The sequence below is a fragment of the Centruroides sculpturatus genome, unplaced genomic scaffold, assembly GCF_000671375.1.
Source record: "Centruroides sculpturatus isolate CEXI.00-Female unplaced genomic scaffold, Cexi_2.0 scaffold421, whole genome shotgun sequence".
NCBI classification, from domain to species: Eukaryota; Metazoa; Arthropoda; class Arachnida; order Scorpiones; family Buthidae; genus Centruroides; species Centruroides sculpturatus.
The window spans coordinates 588,572-616,067 of NW_019385018.1; the positions used below are offsets into that span (position 1 = coordinate 588,572).

Sequence of the window (27,496 nt, forward strand, 5' to 3'; positions counted from 1 at the left end):
TACACTGTACAGAATTTTATAAAATGTTTTGTTATTACTAAAAAAGTTAAAAATAATTTTAAGAAAATTATAAATGAATTTCAATATTATTTAATAATTTATTAAAATGTGCTTGCTTTAAAAATTTTGATAATTTTTGATATACAATGAAGTCTTTGAACTTTACCATGTTCAACGTCTTGAAGAGGAATCTTCTCTAAGCAAGCTCGACTAGAATGATTAAGTACCATTAGAATAATAAGTTAAGTAGATATTTTATGATACTCTTGGGAATCTATATTTCGTACGTATACTACATTAGACCATAATAAACTTATTGTAATATATTACTTGCCAGGAACACTGGCCATATAATGAAAGACCATACGAAGTCTTGATATTATATGTTAATTGTTTATATATGTATATCATATCTTAATTTCCTGAAGTGATGGTACTATTTATAAACTGAATTAATTTTAAAAATCATTAAAAATTTATGAAAATTACTTGTATTACAAGAAAGTGGCGCGATACATTTCAGTAAATTAATTGTCTAAGTGCTGTATAATGCACTAAATTATTGAAATAATTATATTCAAATTATAATTTGTTTCAATATAAATTTTAACAAAATAATTTAATATTAATTTGAAGTAATACTTTATTATTTTAAATCANAATTATAACTATAATAATTTCAAAAATTAATAATATTTAAGCGTAGACCATTTCATTCCAGTTTAATCAGTTATTATCGAGTTATCAAGTTTATTCATTACGAACGGATCTGAATTATAATGGGAATCAAATCAATATGGTGAGGAATTCAGAATGGTGTTCGATTCCAATTATAAAAGGAATCATAGGACACAGCAATTTCTAAATTAAGATCTATGGACCCTTTCGAAAAAAAAAATTTTTGTGGTTCTATTTATAAAGTATATATATGCAAATGTTTCTTTGTGTGTGTGTGTGTGTGTGTGTGTGTGTGTGTGTAAGCACTATGTGTTCTGAAATACTTGAATTGGTGCATGAAATAATGCATAGGGCTTTAAAAGGTCGGCATTTATCTAATGCGTCGAACAAAAGGTTCACTTCAGTAGGCAAGCTGAGAATGAGAAACGGTTCATTTGCGTCCTTTGGACGAGAACGTAAATGATTCATTCTTCGTAAGTGTAAACATTAATTTAGTGATGAGATTGAACATGCTCTATGAAGAAAGAGAATTGTATTTTCAATAAAATTAATATGTATAAGTATGATCTTTAACGAAACATGCTGTGAATTTTTTTAGGAAAATAAACATATTATTATTAATAATATGTGTTTATTTTCATGTAGATACCATCTAAATGTTTAGCGAACTTCTAGAATTGGTCTTTGGACTTAGTTTGAGAAATTTTGCACTATCATAGGAAGAATAACTGGGTTGGCCTGATGACCTCCGCAAGCGTGCATGCAGGAGTGCACCGCACGCTAGAATGGCCATGAAAGGGCTCCAAAAAACATACTTAATTGAGTGTCTGATTTAAATTATGAAATGACAAAAAATGAGACAAAATATTACATTAAAAAAAAGAAAATTGCGAGCGCCAACGGTCCAAATGTTAATTCTTGCATTATATATTTATATGAATTTATAGTATTGCATGATCAAACATGCACGAAGTGACCCCAATGAAGAGTTTCTCGTCTGCTAACAAGTAAGAATAAACTTGTACAGTACATACTAGTATGTAACAACGTTACCAGATGTTCATATCATCCAAACTCAATTCAAAGGAGTTTTTGATGAGATCAAAAGATATTGTAAATATGTTGTAAATTCCTTACGAATAATTTAATTCGTGAGAGGGCAAAAACTACGACACGCGGCGACGTTGGGTGGCCATTTTCACACAAATTGTTATCTCAATACATAATTGTTCTATTAAATATTTAACTTATATTTGATAATTTTCAGATTTTATAAAGTAAATATTCTGTATTTATAAAAATTTGTTATTTCCTTTCGTTAATAATTTACTGAAAGTTAAATAAATTAACATTATATTTAGTTTTAATTCACAATAGATTATGCAGTTAAGAACATAATAACTAACTTTATATCGTCATATTTTTTAATTTAAATTCTTACAAATTTACAAAAAAAATTAGATTCGCTGTAAAAATCATAAAATTCTAAATAGAGATTTTACACATTAAAAAAAAAATATACTATGAAAATATGCTAAAGTGGAAAAGTGGCAGATTACATAATGTAAACATCTTAAAGTATCTTATTAAAAACGTTTAAAAATTAATATTGATAGCTTCGTTGTTTACGAGAAAAATTCTGAAGCTTTTTTTTCGACGCTTCTAAATTAATTTTACTCATTTTGTAGCCTCCTGCTTAAAAGATACAGTAAATAGCAAGAGTAACAAGCGTATTGAAAACCAAACTGTTGAATAACAGGAGAATGTTGAAGGAAGAAAGAATATAATTTAATTTTGTTAATACACACTTGTTTCTCACTCGATAATTGCAATTCAAATGAACTAATTGTAGTTATAAGCATATGAATATCAACACAAATTAAGAACGAACACAAGAAACTAATTCCACTTTAGCCTGACAACTACAAATACGCGTTAATGAATCTAAAGAAGTACTTTATTGATTACATTCTAAAAGTATTTATTTTATCTTATCTCAACTACATTATATTGAACAGATCACAGTGTAAATTATGTAAAAATATATAAGACAACACACACAATAGAGAAAACAATCTCATTATATAAGATTTATTGTAATAGATTTGTAAAGAAAATATTCAATTCTTAAATGACATTTTTATACAATCATAATTGTATTCTAACGAATATAATTGATGCAACACGTAGTCTATTAGAAAATTAAAGTATTAAAAAGTATTAAATTGTTAATTTTAAATTACTTCTTAAAATAATTTATAATTAAAACTAAAGTTATAATTTATGTTATTTGACTTAATATTATAATATCGATTTTATTCAGAAATTATTATAACAAATTTATTTTATTTTAAACTATCAAATTATAGAATTGGAACGGAATATAGAAACAATTTAAAATTTATTTTATTTTATTTTATGGGAATGAATTTTAAAATATATAAATTTGTATCGATTTTGACTATTAAAATTTCTTTTAAAATTTTATTTGTTAATATATATTCAGTCAATCCTACATTATCTATAAAACATAATAAATGTATGAAAATACAGACTGAATTGTCGATATTAATAATCTTTTATGTCTTAAGAAAACACACATGATAGACTATTGATTGATTATATGTTGTTTGTATTTTGGGAAATGTTATAATGATTAAGTGTGTCTGTTCAGAGCAATAGAACAATATACTTATTGCTTTATTGCTCTATACAAACTCTTTTAATCATATATACAGTGTATATATATTTATGTACATTGTATTATATGATTAAAAGAGTCTGTATAGAGCAATAAATATATATATGTTTGTGTGTAATTACTGCATTACTACATTTAACAATTAATAAATGTATTTAAAAATTTTTCCAATTACAATTTTTAGTAGAAAATTGTAAACATTCATCAACATAAATGAAAAAAATGGTGCTGTTTAAAAACAACAAAAAGTGAATAAGAATGTTTCGTTGGTTTTTAGTTTCCATTACTGATCTCGGAGAAACGGTACTTAACAGGTAAATTAATGACCTGAATATATTATCGAGGTTTTAAAGAAAATGAGGGTTGAGCATGTTTAGGGGTAGAGGAAGTAGAAGAAAAAATTACCTAATGGCTGCGCCGTTAATTAATCATAGTGATGTGTGTGCTTCTACTGATTTCCTCCCTGGCTGTTGAGGAGAATTGATAAATGGCCTTTCATCGCTGGAAACACCTTGGTGTTACCTCTACCGTAAGTGCGGTCAATCCAGGTGATAATTTGCATTCGATCTTTGCAGTGCACAGATGAAAAGGAAGTTTTACGAAAAATTCGTAAAAATCATTATCAAATATGAATATATTATTAATAAATTAACTTAGGATGTAAAGTAAAAATCATAAATTTAACTTAATGCGTCTTTAGTATTGTAACTTTTGAGTTAATCTAATTTAATACCAAAATTTTTAAAAAGAAAAATATTTATTAGGTTGTAATTTAGTGAAAATATTTTATTAACATATTTTAAAATGTATTTTTTTTCCTTTAAATTTAAAATACTTTAAGTAATGCATTTTAAAATAAATATTAATATTAAACAAGAGCATCTAATTAAAAATAATGTTTCTAATGACAACAATTGCTTCGGAAAATGGAAAAATTTTTACTAATATTAAATATACAATAAATTATCATAAATTTCACTTGTGCGTTGTTATAAATTTTGAAGTTAGAAAGTTATTTTCAAATGTCATAAAACTCGAAACATAAATCTATTCGATGTTATAAAATTTCTGTATCTAAACAACTTTTCTGAATAACATTATTTTCCTTGTTCTTTTTTATTACAAGGGTTTAAATAATTTAATTTATTTTAATTAATTAGCAAATAGGATTAAGGGCTTAAGACAACAAAGTATAATTAACAAATAAATAAGTTAATTATAAATGAGTTAATATTTAAAATTAGGGAAAAAAAACAGTAATTGAAAATTAAGAAAATTAATTTTTAAAAAACTTTATCGAATAAAGTCCTTTAAAATTACAGTATTTCTCTTATACAATTTTTTACTGTTTCTTTATATTTAAGTTTACGATTATAAACACTTTTATTGTACGCTATCAAAAATCATCATTTGCTTAAGAGGATATTGAATATTTTTATTACAAACTTTATTAATATAGAAAAAATTCTTTAATATAAAATTCATAGAAAAATTCCAAAAATTCTAAAGGAAATATCTTGGATGAAGAAACACGAGCAGCAGATTAATCTACAATAGTATGAGGAGATATTGTTATTTGAGTAACGACGTCAAAACACAAAGGTCGACCTTCATGTTTCTGACTTAGAGGCCAGCAAACAACCACTATTCTGGCACAATACATTGTTACCTATGCTATCTTTATTGTCACCCAGCAAACAATTTAATCTTGGATGTTTTCTGTTGGGTGGTTGTGAACGACCATTTCGACTACAATAAAGTACAACCTATGTCTGATATGTGCCAACCAATACTGTGAGGAATGACAGCAGGTATAGACAGCTAAACTGGAGTAGTGTAGCTTCTAGGAGTGTCTGCTTGCTTTTGTCACAAGAATCATTTTAGAAGTAGATGGATATTCCGGCTTTTTTTACATCATTATAAATAATGTTAAGAAACATTTTTATACAATATCGTTCCCGAAATACACTTCTCTAGCCACACAAAAAATGATATAGTTTAAGTAATTAAAATTTTAAAAATTCATTATATACAAATACAGTTTCTAAATTAGTCGAAATTCTTGATAAATTAATCAATAATTTATACAATTTAACTGTGCTGTTTTAAAAAATATAAATCATCAAAATATATAAGAAATTTTTATTTAAACTGTATTTTCTATGTAAGAATGCAATAAAAATGTTTTAAAATAACTTTTCTTTTAAATTTATATAATTTTAAAATCATTATTAAACCATTAAAAGGGAATAAAAAATATTTTATCGATAAAATTAACGTTTTTAGAATTTTTTTTGTTTGTTTACGTTGAAAGAAATAAATATAGTAAACTTTTTAATTTATACTTTTAAAATCCGTTAAAAATTTTAAAAAGTCAATTAGTAAATTAAATTATAAAAAAAAGTTTAAAAATTCCGATAGAAATTTATTTAATTTTTTTTTCTTTAAACTTCGATTTTGACATTCTAAAATGAAAGATGAAAGCAATGATCGATGAAAATAACATGTTCTTCAAATTTTCGAAGCCAAAGGGTAAACAAATTTTGCTATAACTTCAGATTAAGAATGTTTGCGACATTTCGTAAAAAATAAAAAAAATATAGCCTATATATACATATATATAAAGTTTACCTAAAAGATGAATGCAGTAGCATAAGGGGAAAAAAAAAGATAGAAAAAAGTATAATTTTAAAAGGGGGAAAATGTATATATAATTTAGATGAAATCTAAAAATTCTTCAAAGAATAAAACAAAAATAAAAAAGTAAATAAATAAAAAATCTGGAAAACAAATTGGCGCTTCCTTTTACTAAAGCAGGAGAACCATTAGGAGAAGTGGACGAATGAACATGGAAACACAATAAATACGAACAATGTGTTTGGCTAGAGATCAAAAAAGAACGATTTCTATTGAGAAAGGAAGCAACCAACCAAATAAATTATTTTTGCTGCTTTTAAAATACATTGCTGATTTAGTTTAAAATAGCTTTTACAGATAAACTCTTTATTCGATTGATAATTTATGGCGATTGCTTTGTTTTAAGAAAAATACAATTTAATTATAGGTTAAAGTATTTGAAAGATTCACCTCGAAGAAAAATCAAATGTTATATATTTTTTTAAAATAAATATACTCTAATACGTTTGTTATTTGAAGCAAATGATTTATTAAAATCTCGTACCAAATGCATTCGTGCTTTTACAAAATTCATGTTATGCAATTTAGCTAGAATGAACCGAACACTTGATTGTTCTAAGTGCGAATTATCTATAATTCTACGTTATTATCAGGATCGAATATCTTCTCAAATCGCCACAGCATCTAATTTCAGAATTTTAAAAAGTCTACGGAACTTTTTAAAAATTCTTTTCTAAGTTTTTTAATATCCATTTTATTATTTATGAATTTGCATTTTATGAAAGCCTCGTACTGAAAGAAGAAGAAAAAATATTTTTAAAAAAATAATAAATTAAAGTTTTATTTATAAAAAAATAATGACTGAATTTTCGAGGGATTAAAAATCTGAATATAAAAGCTAAAAATAACTTTTAAAGTCTTCAATGCCTTTTGAGTATGAAGAATGAATGGTTCATGAACAATTTATAATCGATATCGCAATTGATAGGTAGGGTCTTAATCAATAATTATATACTCGTTCATTACGCAATTATCGATTTTCGTGTCACTTTTTTTTTAAATACATGTTACGTCTAAAAATGATTAGTTCCAATTATTTAAATTTCGGAAGATTCATTGCTCGTTTCAATATACAGAATTGTTTTCTTTTATGGAAAATCATAATTTATATTAATTTTACTGAAAAAAATATTTAAAACGTCCACAAAAAGTAATTATATTATTACATTAAGTTAAAAAGTGACTTTTTAAGATCTAACAACCGAAAATATTTTAAATAACTTGAAGTTTCAGCAAAACAATTTGAATTAGGCATGTTTGAATAATGGCATTAAAATATGTAAATAAAATAACAGTAAGTTAACCAACTATTTATTACATAAAGGATTCCCAATGAGGGCCGTATGGAATTTTCAAAGGGGTCGATAGAACTCAAGGGATTAATTGGAAAATCAGATATTCATTGTACTTTTTCGAGAATTTCAGATAATTTTAAGAATAGTAACAATCATGTGGAAAATTCATTCAGTGATTTAATAATTTAGTGATATTTTACTGACAATCTTGGAAAATAACATTAAAATTTTGAAAAGGTCGATTGAAAAGAATATTTTCTATATAGGGTCAATGCAGTAAAAAGTTGGGAAATCCTTGTATTACGATATTGTATTAAAATACAGTTTTTTAATATTGCATGAGGAGATATTGTTATTTGAGTAACGACGTCAAAACACAAAGGTCGACCTTCATGTTTCTGACTTAGAGGCCAGCAAACAACCACCATTCTGGCACAATACATTGTTACCTATGCTATCTTTATTGTCACCCAGCAAACAATTTAATCTTGGATGTTTTCTGTTGGGTGGTTGTGAACGACCATTTCGACTACAATAAAGTACAACCTATGTCTGATATGTGCCAACCAATACTGTGAGGAATGACAGCAGGTATAGACAGCTAAACTGGAGTAGTGTAGCTTCTAGGAGTGTCTGCTTGCTTTTGTCACAAGAATCATTTTAGAAGTAGATGGATATTCCGGCTTTTTTTACATCATTATAAATAATGTTAAGAAACATTTTTATACAATATCGTTCCCGAAATACACTTCTCTAGCCACACAAAAAATGATATAGTTTAAGTAATTAAAATTTTAAAAATTCATTATATACAAATACAGTTTCTAAATTAGTCGAAATTCTTGATAAATTAATCAATAATTTATACAATTTAACTGTGCTGTTTTAAAAAATATAAATCATCAAAATATATAAGAAATTTTTATTTAAACTGTATTTTCTATGTAAGAATGCAATAAAAATGTTTTAAAATAACTTTTCTTTTAAATTTATATAATTTTAAAATCATTATTAAACCATTAAAAGGGAATAAAAAATATTTTATCGATAAAATTAACGTTTTTAGAATTTTTTTTGTTTGTTTACGTTGAAAGAAATAAATATAGTAAACTTTTTAATTTATACTTTTAAAATCCGTTAAAAATTTTAAAAAGTCAATTAGTAAATTAAATTATAAAAAAAAGTTTAAAAATTCCGATAGAAATTTATTTAATTTTTTTTTCTTTAAACTTCGATTTTGACATTCTAAAATGAAAGATGAAAGCAATGATCGATGAAAATAACATGTTCTTCAAATTTTCGAAGCCAAAGGGTAAACAAATTTTGCTATAACTTCAGATTAAGAATGTTTGCGACATTTCGTAAAAAATAAAAAAAATATAGCCTATATATACATATATATAAAGTTTACCTAAAAGATGAATGCAGTAGCATAAGGGGAAAAAAAAAGATAGAAAAAAGTATAATTTTAAAAGGGGGAAAATGTATATATAATTTAGATGAAATCTAAAAATTCTTCAAAGAATAAAACAAAAATAAAAAAGTAAATAAATAAAAAATCTGGAAAACAAATTGGCGCTTCCTTTTACTAAAGCAGGAGAACCATTAGGAGAAGTGGACGAATGAACATGGAAACACAATAAATACGAACAATGTGTTTGGCTAGAGATCAAAAAAGAACGATTTCTATTGAGAAAGGAAGCAACCAACCAAATAAATTATTTTTGCTGCTTTTAAAATACATTGCTGATTTAGTTTAAAATAGCTTTTACAGATAAACTCTTTATTCGATTGATAATTTATGGCGATTGCTTTGTTTTAAGAAAAATACAATTTAATTATAGGTTAAAGTATTTGAAAGATTCACCTCGAAGAAAAATCAAATGTTATATATTTTTTTAAAATAAATATACTCTAATACGTTTGTTATTTGAAGCAAATGATTTATTAAAATCTCGTACCAAATGCATTCGTGCTTTTACAAAATTCATGTTATGCAATTTAGCTAGAATGAACCGAACACTTGATTGTTCTAAGTGCGAATTATCTATAATTCTACGTTATTATCAGGATCGAATATCTTCTCAAATCGCCACAGCATCTAATTTCAGAATTTTAAAAAGTCTACGGAACTTTTTAAAAATTCTTTTCTAAGTTTTTTAATATCCATTTTATTATTTATGAATTTGCATTTTATGAAAGCCTCGTACTGAAAGAAGAAGAAAAAATATTTTTAAAAAAATAATAAATTAAAGTTTTATTTATAAAAAAATAATGACTGAATTTTCGAGGGATTAAAAATCTGAATATAAAAGCTAAAAATAACTTTTAAAGTCTTCAATGCCTTTTGAGTATGAAGAATGAATGGTTCATGAACAATTTATAATCGATATCGCAATTGATAGGTAGGGTCTTAATCAATAATTATATACTCGTTCATTACGCAATTATCGATTTTCGTGTCACTTTTTTTTTTAAATACATGTTACGTCTAAAAATGATTAGTTCCAATTATTTAAATTTCGGAAGATTCATTGCTCGTTTCAATATTCAGAATTGTTTTCTTTTATGGAAAATCATAATTTATATTAATTTTACCGAAAAAAAAACATATTTAAAACGTCCACAAAAAGCAATTATATTATTACATTAAGTTAAAAAGTGACTTTTTAAGATCTAACAACCGAAAATATTTTAAATAACTTGAAGTTTCAGCAAAACAATTTGAATTAGGCATGTTTGAATAATGGCATTAAAATATGTAAATAAAATAACAGTAAGTTAACCAACTATTTATTACATAAAGGATTCCCAATGAGGGCCGTATGGAATTTTCAAAGGGGTCGATAGAACTCAAGGGATTAATTGGAAAATCAGATATTCATTGTACTTTTTCGAGAATTTCAGATAATTTTAAGAATAGTAACAATCATGTGGAAAATTCATTCAGTGATTTAATAATTTAGTGATATTTTACTGACAATCTTGGAAAATAACATTAAAATTTTGAAAAGGTCGATTGAAAAGAATATTTTCTATATAGGGTCAATGCAGTAAAAAGTTGGGAAATCCTTGTATTACGATATTGTATTAAAATACAGTTTTTTAATATTACTTAAAGTATTTTTATCAACTACACAAATTATCAATCAATTAGTATGGTAAATAATTTAAATTTTTAAGAAGCGTGATATTTTGGATTTTTTTTAAAATATGTATTTGCTTCTTAAAGTAAATTCCTCAGGTTTATCGTAGGCTTGAAAGACAGTTTCACTTACGTTTCCTGTTCCTCAACAACCGTCTTAAAGTTAAAAAGAAATTTTTAAGTAAACCGAAGCTAAGAAACGTGCTGAATACTGTAGTCTGGAATTTCTAAATTAACGTTACCAACGTTAGGGCCTAAACACACATTTTATCTCAATATTGCAGGTGATTTTTCATAAACTTCTCACAATTTTACTTCGAATTAACCTGTAAAATTACTTTTATAAGAAATTCAAGGGTCCGAAGGATATATTCGAATTAAAAACATCTGAATTATGCAAGTTTTACTGTATTTCTTTTCTTTACTACAATATGCTATTTCACATAACATCATCACTTAATATGTATCTTAGGCTAATTACTGCAGCAAAATCTTTAAATATGTATTTTCACGAGTCTATAATTATCGTAAAATTACGTTATCTATGTCTAATATTCTGATAATTGTATGAAATGATACAAATAATAAATGTGATATTTTGATATTAATTCCTCTTTTATTAAATTGCTTTTTTTTCCTGCAAATCTTTGACCTAGAATGTTACTCCTGACATTTGGAAAAGTTAACTCAATGAATCTTTTAGATAGATTCTATATATAGCGAAATGCAGCAAGATTGACTCTATAATCTATACAGTAAACACAGACTTGTTGAAATATTGAAATCTTAAGAAGGAGAGTCATTTGATAAACGCATTTAAGAGAAAATGCGATATTTTATAGTATAAAATATTGAAAATTAATTGTTATTAAACTATAAAATATTAAAAATTTTTAAACAGTTGTTCTTTGTTTACGCATTTTACCAAATTTTCTAGTCTCCAATATAAATGTATATATCTAAAATTTATAAAATAAAACATACAAAAATATTTAAATAGGACAAGTGAGAGTAAGCTTATATGGCAGTATTATTCAATTATAAAATGTTATATTATCAATACATAAATCGAAAGTTAATTATTAATTTAGAGGTAATTTATTTACGATATATTGACATGTAATTCTTACACACGTAGATTATACATCATTAATTCATTGTAGATAAATGATTAAAATATTTCATTTCGAATCGTGGCTGTTCGAGATATTAAACATAAATAATTAATTAAACTCTAAATATTTCTAATTAATATAATTGAATTATAAATATAATAAATGACTATTGTAAAAGAAATTATATACTTGTTACCTGAAAAAAATAAAGTTTTATTTTATTTTATTTATAGTTTATAAATTATTTTAAACTTTAATAAGGGGTCTAAATTTCTAATTTAAAGTTAATAAAGTTATATACCTACTGCATTAAACATTTTTTTTTACTATAAAAAATTTTTAATGCGTAAAAATTTAGAATACAGCAAAATGAATTTAACAATATTTCACTTTACAATAAAGATCATGGTATGTTGCATAATTCAAAAATTTGAACATTTTCCACATGTCGAGGCAACAAATACTTTCCATAAGTCGATTCTTGATTGATCTGTCATAGAATTCTGAAGAATGTCATCAAATCCAATATTGAATCGTGTTCTATAGAGATGTTCATCCGACTATGACAAATTTTTGGATGGATTTCTCATTCTTCACTGGATATCTCTAGTAAATACTGATGGCTATAGAATTTGGCATTATCCAAAATCACCAGATACGATAATCCGATTATACCTTTATCCAAGACGTTATTTCTTAATCCCTTTCACTACAATGACCTCAATAAGAAATAACATGTTTAATTTTTTTTTCTTCCTTCACTTAAAACTCAATGAATTTCTAAACATCTATCGTTTATGTACGATAATTTTCTAATTTCTCTCTCTAGATTTATGCTATAATTATTATAAAACTCTGTAGTAATTATTTTATTAATTATTTTTAATAATTTAAATTATTAAGTTTTTTTAAATTTAATTTTTAAACCTAGAAATGAGTAATATGTGTTTCAAAAGTTTTTATATGAATTAGCGTATAACATTTTTTTTTCTTTTCCAAAATTGAAGAAATGGCTTATAAAATTCGTGATTAAGTTTATAATTAATTTATAAACTCTAAAAGTCGTGAAATTTAATGATAATAAGTTTTTTAATTGTTGAATATATCTAAAAATAAAATAGAGTTTTGAAAATTTATATTAATTTTATTGTATTTTTTAAATTTTGTTTTCAAATATGTAACCTATTTTTATTAAAAATATTAAGAACGTATCATAATTTTTAAAGTGGTAAAAAAATTTATTAAATTGGTCTTCGTCATATGCTTAATTTTAAGCATTTAGTAAACTTAAAGTTCAAACTTTGACAAAAACAAGTTCCAAAATAAAAAAAATGCCGACCATTTTTACAACAGACCATTTTTTTGTAGGTTACTTGCTGGAATCTGTAGTTTTAATCCTCCTTGTACCTAATAAGTAGGGCAATTTAAAAATTTTTTACTGTTTAAATTTTTTTGTAAATGTAATTGTAAGGGAAATTTCTACAGAAGCTTAACTAAAGGATTAAAATTGCAGGTTCCAACAGTACCATACAAGGAAAGGTCTTTAAGTCTTACTGGGACTTAGTGCATTTTTCGGCAATTTAAAAATGTTTTTTTTTGGCCATAATATTAAATTTTTGAACTTCATATAAATATAATTCTTATTTATTCAGCTACACATAAACACATTTAATTTCTGTACACTTTATTTAAAGTAAAAATGCAAGTTTTATTTAGTACACTCTCTTCCTTTTTAGTGTAGAACTAAGAGTTATAAATAAAATATGTATATATTTAAAACTTTTTTTAGTATCATTTACAAACATATAAATGTCCAAAAACTTACATAATTAACATTTACTACCAGACAATTTTCCATATCTATCTGTCTATACATCTGTCGTTTTGGTGTTACTCGTTTATATCATACAGCCATTTTTATATATTGTAAACCTATACAACAATGTTAAAAAACTTCAATTATATAAAATTTAACAAAATATAATAAACTTACAAATCTATCTTAAAATTTATCTTCCATTTCGCACTAAAACACTTTCGTTGATCGCTGTAAACCTTAACACTGTACAGTACACCACTAAGGTGTACAGTGAACAATGTAAAGTGACATTGTAAACCTTAATATTAATCTTGCGACCACAACATACCATTTTTAATCTTGCATTCACATACAAAATTATACGCTTTTATTACTATTACGTTCTTTACTACAATTCAAAATAATTATTTTTCATTAGTAATGACTTCGTATCGAATGTTATTCAAATTAAATCATATAATAAAATTCATTAAATTATCATGCTGTTTTATCTGTATGTTTTATTATTCTTTTTTAATTGATATGTTTCATATTCCAATATTGTAATCACATTTTTATCTATGTTACATTTACAATTAGTAGCGTGTTGTAAAACGAGAGTGTGTAATTTGATCGAATTACTAATGTTCCTTGAAACATTTTTTTTTCACTTACATATATAAATATATACTAATCTCGGATTGTACATACAGTACATTTAAAAACTACAGATTATTCCAGATTTCTTTATTAACGCCTACTTATTGTCATGTATTTGGTGACGATAAGAAGATACTACTATAGTATTCTGCTTTTTTCTGTTATTATTACATACAAAAATGTAATTTTATTATTAATTTAGGTATTATTAAAATATTATAGCCAAAAAACATTCCTCTTAGCTTTCAAATAAGTCTCTGTATACACCTTTTTTACTTTTTATTATTTTGCACCACAATATTGATTTTTCTTCTTCCGTGGTATTATTTATTCACAGAACTTCTTCCATATACCTTACAAAGGTCGACATGTAAATTTTACTAGGTTTGTTATAATTTAATCTTTAATTAACAGTTTTCTTATATTAATAATCCGCCATTTATATACTGTATATAGATGAAACAAGTAGAAAACCTGAAGGGAGTAAGAATTAATTAAAAATTGCATTTGTACTTTAAATAAACTAAATTTATATGAAGCTGGATATTGATAGATAAGAATTATGTCTTTATATGATATTCAAATAAATTACTTCAAAATATATAGAATATATATGTTAAATCTTATGTATTAAATTATTATTTTAAAAAGTAATAATGAAGTGTAAAATTTATGTCTATTTCTAATTTTAGAATTATGGTAAAAAGCCAGTAAATTAACGTTTTACTATAATTCTCGAAGATCACAAGGATTTACATATCTTAAAGATATATATAATTGATTCTATATAAAATTGTGGGATATATTAGAAATGTTTTAAAAGTAAAATCGTTTAAAAACGATGCAAAGTTTAAGAAAAAGCCATCTTTCGTAAATATTCTATAATTTAATACAAATATAATGATAAGTTTACTTAATTTTAATTAAAACATAAGTTAGACTTAAGTAATATTTATATAAGGAAATTTAAGAAGAAAAAACTACGAAAATAGCATAACAATTAATTAAACATATTTCTATGTAATATCTATGTAGATATGGAAAAATATTCTGATATTTTAAAGTATAAAATGAGATTTTCTATCTAATTTATTTATAGAAAGCAATTGATTATAGCAAAACGAATTTACTAAACAAAGACGAATTGCTTAGTAAAAAATTTAGTAATAATTTAAAAAAGAAAAAATAAGAATAGAAATCCTAAATGTTTTTGAATTTTTAATCTATTGAATAAGGTAAAGATAGTTTAGATTGAAAATTGTAGATCTATTTTACTGTGAAAATTTCATAAATATAATTTCATCATTTTATATATTATAAAACAATATTTTTAGAAGGTTTCGCAATTTTTTAAACAATTTATACAATAACGACACTAAAAAACATTATTAATATTAATTCAATTTTAAAATATTATCATGTAACTGTAGTTTATATTAGTATATATAATAATAATTATTATTATTGCAAAAATAATTTTTTTCAGGACATTAACTCAATTAATTTTATAAATTTCAAGATAAAATTTAATTAAATTTTGTAACATTTCAACCATAAAATCTTTTAAAAATTTGAAACTGCAGTAAAATGATGAACGATATTGTTTATGACGCAATGAAATCTCAATGAGCCGAAAAAAACCGGTACACTCTTTCCAAAATTCGATTGTACCGCCTGAATTATAGAAATGCTACAGGAATTTCACTATTTTATTTTCTCAGTAAATTTATCTTTTCCTATGGAATATTTTATTAATCACATCAAATATGAATGAATTTATCAGATTACAATGAAAAATTTCTTTATCCACCTTAATTATTGAATATTACTCCAATTTCGAATATAACTTTATTATATACACACATAGGAAACATATATATGTATACAATTCCGAATGCTAAATGTGTTCCTATGTGCATAATAGCATCACTTTATGGAATTTTAGAAATTAATAACAAAGGAAAAAGTTGCGTTGTAAAAATATAATGTTTAAGACTCAAAATAGTTTAAATTCCCTCTCAACAACGGACAGTTTTTAATGTTTAAAAAATTATACAAAAAATTTATTATAATATGTAATTAATAGAAATATTTATTAGATAAATACCGTAATATAATAATTTTCATATCTATAATAAATTTAAATTTGTTTAATACGGGTAATAATATAAAACGTAACTTAATGAGTGTTTTATTTAACAGAAAATTAATACACATTTATCATATTTAAATAAATAAAAATACTCCAATTATTTTAGATTTTCTTGTTAATGCTGAAATTAATTTAGTATATATTATTTAAAAAATAATTATTAAAACGTTTTGAAATAAACACATTTGCTTATTATTTATTGCTTAAAATATTAATATAATCTTAACAACATTTAATATTAAAAGTCCAAAAAATAAAGATAATTTTAAATGACGTTAATTTATAATGGCTTAAACTTGTAAACATTTTAAATATAAAATTAATAATCGATATTATTTTTTCTCTGTATTATTATTATTATTTATTTTTTGTAAATGTTAGTAAAATGAATATAAAAATATTTAAATAAATTAATTATTTGGAAATTATTCTTTCTCTGTAACTATGGAATCACAAATTATCCGCATGTTCTGTATATTTTTGTTAATTACTACTTAATTACTTTTTAGAAAAGATTAATACTTAATTTTTATTATATATTTTTTTTAATTTCTGTTTGCTGGTACAGTTTAATTTAAAATTAATTATCCAAAAACTTGTATAAATTTTATAACAACGAGTCTAGGATATTGATAGACTAGCAATTCATCAAATACCACGTTGTATAAGAAATAAAATTATATATTTAAAATTTCAATATATAATTTATAAAATTTTTTAATTAATTTCTTTAGATTTAAGTATTAAAAACAGATTTATTTTTGAACCATTTCTCACTGTTGATTTAGTTGGATATCAATTAAATTGGAATCTTTGGTGTTAATATCAGTGTTTATATATACTTTATTTCTTGCAATTCAAACATTACTTTCGTTTCTTTTTGTGGGTATTTTCTTTTATCTGGCGCCTCTACTTTTATTTATAGTCCTACTCAACAGACTCATTCACTAGTTGCTTAAAAAGTTTTAGATGACATTAAAGAATCTTTGTTTATATATTCCTTTTTTTTAAAATCTTATCTGATTCAAATCATAAAACTTATTTACTTTGAGAAGTGCTTTTAAACAAATAAAATATATTGAAATTGTAAGAAATTCCGGATCGAATTTAAGTTTTTGTTTGTCTTCAAACATCAATATAACAATCATTTGTGGATTTCTTGAAATTGCTAACTTTTAAAAGAAGAAAAAAAAAAGCCGAATTTCTGAATACACTCTCATTAAGCTTTAAAAACTTGATGAGAATTTAAAAAATTACATTAGAAAGTTAAAAATTAAAAAATAAATAAATTAGTAAAACCGAGAGTTTGTCTCAAACATTTTTTATTTTAGTATTTTTTTAAATAAAAATTAACAGTGATACAAAATTTTGATATTTATTTAAATTATTCAATTGTTGATTTTATTACTTTATTCACCATGTTTTGAAAATCAACTATAAAATAAGCGAGAAAAAATCTTCTATGTGAAATTTGCAAGCAATATAATCATTGTTAATTGTTATAATTAAGTGTTATGAAGTACTTGACGTCAATGGTGTTAAATAAATTTTAAAACAAATTTTTTTTATTTTCTATTAAAATCTTCTAAAGATAAAATTTTAATTACCCTGTTATGAATATAACTGGTATAATAATTAGGAATAAGAGTGTTGTAAATTTTCGAAGAAAATCGACTACTCGCCATTATCTTTAAATGTTAAAAATTATAATTTCGTTATCGATAAAGTTAATTTTTTTTTTATTTTTTATTCATTCAGGCATCATTACGCACAGCAAAATGGGTGAAGGAGTTTGAAATTAATTTTTCACTCCTGCACGCTTGTCCAGTTTCGTTTAAATATTCTAAGCATTAACAAGCTTCGTTTCTATTTGAAGCATCGTTCGTTTTTAATTTAACTAAATTACAGGTTTTAATTGAAGACAGCGACCATATAATGGAACAAGAAAATAATGAAAGTTAACGAGTAAAAATTACATCAACAATGATGCACTTTAAATGCAGTCTACGTATGTACTTGATTAATATTCATTAAGGTATTTCACTATTTTCTCACAGAGGCATGTCTGATAATAATAAAAAAAATTCTATAAATGGATCGTTACTATTTTCTAATAATGTAATCTGTCTTGCGTAAATTAAAAATATGTTTGATGTTTACTAATTGCTGTGATTAATTCTATTTTCTTATTTTCCAACCTTGTATAATTACAGATTAACGTCTATGGTATCTGATGAATAATTAAAGAGATTTAATTTGTTTTCAAAGTAAAATGACATCTGATAATTGAAGATTTATTTTAGAATCAAACTAATAACATCAAGAAATGGTTCATCTAAGTTTTTTGCCTGAATATAAAGAAATTTAATATGTAAATTGTAATTAAATTTTTTGGTCGTTCTTTCCTTGTGATATATTCAGTAAATTCATTTTTTTAATTTTTCTATTTTTATAAATTTGTTTTCTTAGAAATAAAGAATACAACTTTAGCTTTAAAAAGAAACAAGTTAGTTTTTAATATCATGGCAATTTGTCTCAACATACACAGAACAGTTGAGAGGAACTGAATTAAGTTCGGAAGATAACAGAAACACTTCCTTTTATTTTAAACTACAAACGATTTCGAATTTAAGTTTATATGAATATATATAATGAAGAAAAATCGCAAGATTCTTTATAAAAAACAATAAAATTCTGTTTGTTTATCAATTAGATAATGATCAAAAATGAGTTTCAGTTCAATAATATTGACACGTAAAAGTCACTGAAAATGTCCAATGGTGTTCAATTATAGAGAATATAAATTTAAGAACACTGTCTTTGTTGCACATTCACCTCTATAGAACAGAGAGATTTCTATTTTAGTCTTCGTAAAAATCCAGCAAGAAAATTTCCCGAATTATCGAATCCATTATCTAAACAAAAACTTTTACTGTTTCAATTTTATTTTGATTCCTTTATCGAATTTAATTGAGCAATATACTTTATTATAAACTTTTTATGTTTTCTGAACATATATCTCGATTCGTACTCCATAATTTATAAACGTTTTTTTTTTAATAAATAATTTCCTGTAATATAGATTATACCTTTTCTTATTCATATTTTTTTTATGAGTCTTTCAAATTTTCAATAACCTACTTCATTTAAATAGATTATTTCACAAATATAACTGTAATGTTAATTAATATTTCTGCCGGAATCTCAATATATTGAAATTTTGAAGATATTTTATTTTAAATAATATAACTAAATGTCTTTCTTTGTCATCTAAACATACGTGTTTTCATATTTAATTTTAATAGTAACCATATTTGTTCATTTGAATAAATTTTTCAGATAAAAATCAACTTGTGTCACAATATTATGTAAATCCCACTTGTTAATAAATTATATATACCTGTACTAAAATTCGTCTTACATTATCAATAACACAATTACATACACAAGAACATTTCAAACGTGTATGGCACCGTTTCTGTCACAACCACAAGACACTCCAGCTGTCCTCTGAAATGTTGCAGGACGGTCCCGTGATAGTCCTTCTACTTTACTCGCTCTTTCCTGACTATCTGAAGTGATAGTACTTGTAGGAGAGGAAGAATCATCCCTTCCACTTTCTTCTGAAGTTTCTTTACTCGGTTGTCCGTCGTCAGAAAGTTCAATTTTGTTGCATTCGTGATCGGTTACTTCCATTTCTGAAGAACCGTCTCCTCTTTCTCGTTCGAGGATCTTTTTATCGGCTTTCTTTTTTAATGTGTCCATAAGTTCACCGTGAAGTCTAACATGAAGAATTTCGGGAAGAACTGGCACAGGCACAGTTCTAATTTCTTCCTCTGGTGAAGGACTAGAATACGTTTCACCGCTCATTTCGCTTGATATTGTTTCTTTCATTAACCAAACACGGGGAGTAGTTCTATCATTAACACTCGATGCTTCTTGCCTATCTACTTCAGATGTAGGAAGGCCTTCGTATCCTCTCGGAGGTTTTTGCAGCGGTGAAATTCCTAATAACTGAAGATCCATATCCTCTGTAGAAACATGAGGAGTAGCGGGACTAACTGAGTTAGCCAATTTGTGATTGACTTCTAGCCGCTTTCCAATCGGTGGAGGTCTTCTACATATGTACATACCAACAGCTATACAGATTATTATTAACAATGCACCTAATACAACGCCAACTATAAGACCTGCTACAGGACCAGTATCTTCTTTTGGAGTTTCTTCTTCTTTAACTTCCTGTGTCTTTTCTTCTTCTATCACGTTAACTCCAGTGACTTTTTTCCTAGTTATCATAATGGTAAAATTTTTTGCAGCCAACCCTGCTATATTTTCAGCTATACACGTGTAGTATCCAGCATAAGGATCGTGCACTGATATCACCAATAACCTAGACACTTTTTCTCGTTCTCCTCGCGAAATTGAGATAAACAAACTTGGCTCGGAATTGTTTGTTAGCACCCTTCCTTTCCAGAGCCAATGAATGTCCGGTAATGGATCTCCTCCTAATCTGCATTCCAATGTAACATTATCTCCTTCAAGAACATTACGAGCACTAGTAGTATTGAGGAATACGGGAGGACAAGCATATTCGGCAGCAGTCACTTGCCTCCAGCTTCTACCCTTTAATCTAACTGGTCTGTAACAAATAGGAGGGATATATGGCACATTATTAGTGTCCAACCATAATCGAAGACTTCTAAGGTCACAATCACATCTCCACGGATTACCATCGATAGTAATTCCGTGAAGCGAAACGAGAGGGAGCATTGTTTTACCATGAACATTTTCGAGATTATTGCCATCTAATTTCAAAACTTCTAATTTTTCTAAACCTTCAAAAGCTCTCGCAGCAATACTTTCCAGCTTGCAGTTGCTCATTTCGAGAATAGTCAGAGCTTTCAGGTCAATAAATGCTTGAGCCGGAATGAAAGAAATGGGGTTGCTGTTTAATAAAAGATGACGGAGTAGGGGCACATGGTTGAATGCAACGGACGGCACGTGAAGCAATAGGTTTTCGCTGAGGTCAAGTTCTATCAAATTCGTTATTCTGTACAGAGCATATTCATCCACAATTTCTATACCACAACGAGATAAATATAATCTCTGAAGATTAACAAGGCCTGCAGCTAAAAATCCATTGGGTGGTAGAAAGGTGAGATTATTGCGGGATAAATAAAGGACTTGCACACCTGGGTCAAGTCCCATGGGTAGTCTATCAAAACCTAGATTAGGACATTCAGCCGTTTGTTTGCCATTTCTCCATATACAGTTGCATTTTGGGTGGCAAGGAAACCCGCTGCTACTCACTGTCAACGTTAGTATCACGCAGGTCACAGTCATCCAACTAAGATGATTGACAGGCAGCCAGCCTGTCATATCTGGGAGACCCAGTCTAGGTAATAGCACTACATTCTGTCACAACACCAATATTCGGTGCTTGAGGAAATGCGTAGTCTCATATTTTTCTCCATTCCACTCACCGGAATCCTCGGAAAAACCGAGAGAGATTATCAAAGCTGTCAGCCTCATCTAAAGGCAACTGTAAAAAGAAAAAAAATCAAAGATTGTATAGTCTGACTTAAAACTTTAATTACTATAATTACACCTACATCTATTGAATTAAAATTAAAATTCTTGTAGAAATTAGAACGTCCACACTTATCAAAGATTTTCTTCAACGTCCAAAGTACTTGATATACCTTCTAAAATTACAAATAAATGTGGACACTAATCTTCACAAGATCATTTTACTTTAACAATAATGGTTCATTAAAATCTAGGTATTACAAGTTAATTATAATTTAAATTTCATTAATTATATAAATAGCATTAAGAATGTAATTTGTCCTTTAAAGAAATCAGCTCTAGTTAAAAATCAATCGTAATTAATTTTATCGATCAGACTTAAATATAAATAAATAATACGAATTGATGAGATTCAAATTTCACTCATTTCTAATCTTTTAACTCAGTAAATATAAAAGATGTGCGGCGAATGGTAAACCGATACAAACAGTTCACCTATCGACCTAAAGCAGCTGGTATTTTTTCACACGCCAATCATAGAGTTCGCCAGGTCATCAAATTGTTATTACTGTCGATCGTTACCTGGTCGACTGTAAGTCTCCAACAGTTCTCAAGGGAGATAATCAATCAAAAAGATGTTCAGGTCAGAACTGAAGGTTACACGATGGTGTCAGAATACTCAAGAGTTTAAGGACAAAGATGGGAATATTATTTCAAGATGAGTCGAAATTAGGTTCTAACACTTAAGCTTTTGCAATTTCCTACTAATAAACATCGTCTTCTTCGAGTTTACTACGAGTATTTGAAATGTATTAAGCGCAGTGTAAGATGATGATGATGATGATGATAAATTTGTTACACAATTAGTAGATATTAGGTTTTCTTCATTTGTACGCTTGGATTAGAATAATTTCTAGCAGTAAACAGTAAATATAGATTTAATTTTGTATAAGTATTAAATGAATATTTAATTTTTGTATTAATTAATTTATGGAAGAAAACATTTTTGTCACGAAGTGTTTGGTACTCAGCACAACGAATACTTAAAAAATTTGACAAATGACAGGATTTTGTCTTGAAACCGTCTTCGTTTCATAAAAAAAGAAAAATTTACCGTAGTGGAATGTCTTATTTCATCAAAAAATAGCGATGCTGACAATAGATAGTGAAAAGAAGACGTTTAGATGAACCGAGAAATTTTTTCTTTAACTGAAAATTTTCTTCAATTCCAATCTGAGATTTATCAGAAAAAGGTCATTGCACCATATCTGTTTCAGTATCTAGAAGAGAAGAAATTTATTGATTGGAACTCATAGAGTCACATTGTGGATGTAATGTGTGATGGTGGTCATCGCTCAAATACACCGCTCCACATTATCTGCCAGACTGGAGTTGACCTGTTCCCATGGAAACCACACTCTCACTGATATTCCGAAACTTTGGCTACTACACAAAAGACTTAAGTGCAAATAATATAATAAATTCAATAGCAAATGTTAAAAAGAAGAAGCAAATTTGAATTAATTTGAAGCTTTGTATTACTTCTCTTCAAAGCCCAAAAGGCAAAGTATGCTAAAATCTGATTAATTTTAATTCTAAATTTCTAAGAATTTTAATAAGCTTAACTTTAGAGAATTCTTGTCCGTAGCACACAAGATGGATTAGTAAACTAATTACTGCGTGTCNTTTTAATTATTTTTATGTCCAAACTGATTTTAACCAGATGTATAGTAAGGTAACATTCCAATAGACAATATGCAAAAGGTTTTTTTCAGTTTACAGCAGTATTTATTACACAAAATTTAAGTAAAGCTTAACATGCCGATCTTGCCCCGATCTCCCCTACATCGCAAACTTTAATTTTTGCATTAAATAAATATTAAATTAATTTACTTTCCTATTCTCAAACAGATTTAGAATCAAAGAAATATTTTTGAAGAATTAAAATAAAAAAAAAATTCCAAAATTCTTAGAAATATATGTTTTATTAGAATCAAAAGTGTTTAGATTTAATCAGTTAGAAACTTGTTTGATTCTTTGTTTCTCATAGAAAAGTTTATAGGAAAGAAAAGGAAGCTTTCCTGTTCTTGTTTAACAGTGCAGGTAGTCATCATGTTCAGTCTTCCTTAAATTTCTCATCTTAGTTGATGCACGATGAGTTCGAAGGCCCGAGGTTATGCCCAAGTCACAAAGAAAAACTAGACAGGTCGAAGTTTGAGTCCCCCGAATCAAGTAACTCAACTGTATTTTTTCCCTTTTTTTTCTTAGTATTTACAACTCATACATTTTATATGTATAGAGAAATATTTCAGATGATGTAACACGAAAATATTTCTTAAATACATCAAAAAATTTATTCGAAATCTGTAAAAATGCATCATAAACTCTTAAAATTCCCCGATTTTGATTATAAAAAGACGTAAAAATCTATCAATGACACAGAATATCTAGAATACCACATTATAAAAATATTTTTACTTTACAAAGCGTTGAAAGTTAACTTGGAATAATAATTTTTGAATTCTATGATTTATTATTCACATAAAACTTGTATTCCGTCTACAGATTCTTTCCTTTTTATATATAAAAATATTGAAATACTTTTTAAAGTTTCAGTATTTAAACAATAATTTAAACATCCGAAATTCAAAAATAATGAAAATAGAAAAGAAATAATGTTAAATACGTAAATTTGAAGCAATTTTAAATGATTAATAGTGGCTAATGTTTTATATTAATAAGCTCTTGTCATACAATATAAATGACTTTCTGAAGATGAAAATATCTTTTAACATTTTATCTCATCAATTGACATAGTTTAGATAGTTCCTTTATACTAAAGCATTCGCAATTGAAATATAAAAGAGAATATTTTATATAAATTGCTTCTTATTATAGTTTTATTACTTCTTTTATGATGAAACGATAGAAATACAATATAGCAAATAAACAACTGAAGAAAATTATAGTTTTATTTTTAGAATACTTAATACGAAAGGAATGAAGAGATATAAAATGATTTTATATATATATAGAAAACCGTGCAAATTCTCTTCCACTTTATCTCTCTTTCTTATCAAATGAAATGTTATAATTTATGCAGGTGACAGATATGCCTATTCCAGTCAATTTATCTTAGAAAATATTTGTTATTGGTAAGGATTTCCTTTCATTATAAACCAATTTATTCTACTCGAAAAAATAAAAATATTTCCTTATTAACTTCAATAAGAAACTTTCAATGAAGACGTCAAAGACGAGGATGAGAAAAAGAAATCGAACATTCTTCATAGCGTAAGAGAGCAAACCACCATAAGATGACATAAAATTCAATCGTGTAAGCGAAAGATTGATTTATAATTCATTATTTTTTTTTACTTCGATAAAAGGTAAATGAAGCTTTTATATTATTTTGTCAAGTTATCACGGTTCAGTGGTTACTTTGGTGTCATCTGACGAGACTGAAAGAGAGTCAAAGAAATCGTTGGTTTAATTTCCAAAATTACTTTAGCGACAACAAGTTGCACTCAAAATAACGAGTTTCACAGATTAAGAAAAAAAATTAAAAAGAGAATTAAAAAAATGTTTAGTAATCGTTCAATTTTTCATTATCTATGTTTCAATTAAAGATAACAAAAGATGTTTTAGACTCTTATAAATTTTTAAATTAACTTAATATTGATTTACCAAATAGATAAATGATAAAATAATTTAATATAAAATACTTTTATTACTAAATATTCGACTTATTAATCTCATAAATTTTAATTCACCAGCTCGAAATAATTATTTTAAATATTATTTTTTACTGTTTAATATAATTTAAAATATCTGAATAAAAATTTTTATCATATTCTAATTTTTTTAGAATAAATTTATTCATTTTTATCTTAATATAATGAAACTTTAGTTTTAAAAATTTAAATTAATGTTATCTGGAAAAAAAACTAGAATTTATGTATAAAAGAATTATCAGAAAAAGTCTTGATATTGTAGCACTTAAACTTTTTTAAAGTCGTTAAAACTCTTTTTATTACAATAAATTTAAATTCTTAAATTTTACCATTAATTGACGGGGAAAAAGTTAATTACTATCTATCTTGAAGCATAAATATTTTGTTAAATGTAGCGATAAAAGTAACGATAATCATCATAACTAGCTTTAAAAATTTATAACAGATAAATTAATTATATTTTTACAATGATTTAAGTGAAGTTTTAATATACGAATTATATATTTTAGCGAAAATACTGAATGAAGAAATAGAAAAAGAGAGAGAGAGAGAGGAGAAAGACGTACAGTACGTTTAATGTTGAATGTTTCATCAAATTAGCCTAGAGCAAAGAGCGCTAGATAAATAATACAAATCTAACACACTTGTTCATTATTGAAGTCATGCAGAACAAACTAAAATGCTTACAATTCTGTTTTATAGACAACTATTGCCAGAAGGTACAACTCTTTCTTTGTTGTTGATTTAAATTTTAAAAAATAATAGAAAAAAGTTATAGTATAAAACTTATACTTAAAATTCTTTCATCTTTAAAATTTATGAATATAGTTATATAGTGCTTGCACATCGATGTAAAGAACTGATATTTATTATGGTACTTCCATATTCCAATTATTGATTTTTTTGCAATCAATCTTTCTTGTTTTATTTTGTTTTGTTTTTGTTTTGTTCTTGCAAACACCATTTCCAGCTGCTCCTTTATGTTTGTATTAAAGTGTGTAAATGAACTACAACAATTAATTTTATGAATTTGTATTATTTAGCAACAATAAAATGAAGGTTTCTTTTTCGTAAGCAAGTTATAATTTTTATCTTTTAACTCCTCAAATATTTTAGTAAAACATTACACTGTTTATACTTTAAGTTACTGCCTTTGTAAGAAAAAAGAAAAAAAAAGAATGATAAGAACAAGATAGAAAATAATAACCGTAATTAAGTGTAAATATTTTGAAATGATTTGTAATCATCGTATTTTTTATTTAGCTTTCTTTTTTGTGTCTAATTTTTAAATCCTTTTTTAAAAAAAAAAAATATGTGAAATAAAACCTAAAGCTAGTTCACAAAAGCAGAAAGAATATAAATTGTAAACAGTTGTAGGCATTAACGTAAAAATTCCTTTAGTATATTTATATAAGCAAACACATCATATATCTCGAAAATCATTACACAGAGCCAAAGTGAACTGTATCTAAAAAAATCTATATAATTTATTTAAATATTGAAGATATGAGAGTTATTATTATTTTTACTTTATCTGATCAAATCATTGAATGACCGATTTTTCCATCATTGCAAGGCAAACCGGAGTTATTTCTTCAGATGAAGGGGAAAACTGCTGAAGACTCTACGGATTCTTTCCAGGTGGCAGCGAGAGAAGACATTACGCTGGTGAAATATAGATCCAAAACATTACAGCTACTACAGACAACATTTCTCCGAGCATCGGAAGTGTAATGGGACCCCCACCTCCGTGACTTTGTTCCCCCCACCCAATCACGTGACTATTCTCAATCTCCATTATCAGCAGATGGTTGCTTCTGCCTATACCTTGAGGCACGAAAAGATCTATAAGATGAATTTCTGTTCGTTTTTTTTTTTATACAAGAATTTGTTTCTTTTCCGATCACGTATCAGATGCAGTATCGAAAAATTATAATATTATTTATTCAGTTATCTCAGAATTGAAAATAATCAAGAAAGGAAATTGATTTT

At 25.8% G+C, this 27,496-nt stretch overlaps 1 protein-coding gene across 1 annotated transcript; it reads right to left on the reverse strand.

The window, feature by feature from the left end:
- Nucleotides 1-18,743: 18,743 nt before the first annotated feature.
- Nucleotides 18,744-21,883, reverse strand: LOC111633507 (leucine-rich repeat-containing protein 24-like). The gene is made up of 2 exons (XM_023378089.1): nt 21,854-21,883; nt 18,744-21,783 (listed from the first exon to the last, which is right to left on the reverse strand). The coding sequence occupies exon 2, from the start codon at nt 21,618-21,620 to the stop codon at nt 19,698-19,700; it is 1,923 nt and encodes a 640-aa protein (XP_023233857.1). The 5' UTR covers nt 21,621-21,783; nt 21,854-21,883; the 3' UTR covers nt 18,744-19,697.
- Nucleotides 21,884-27,496: the final 5,613 nt, after the last annotated feature.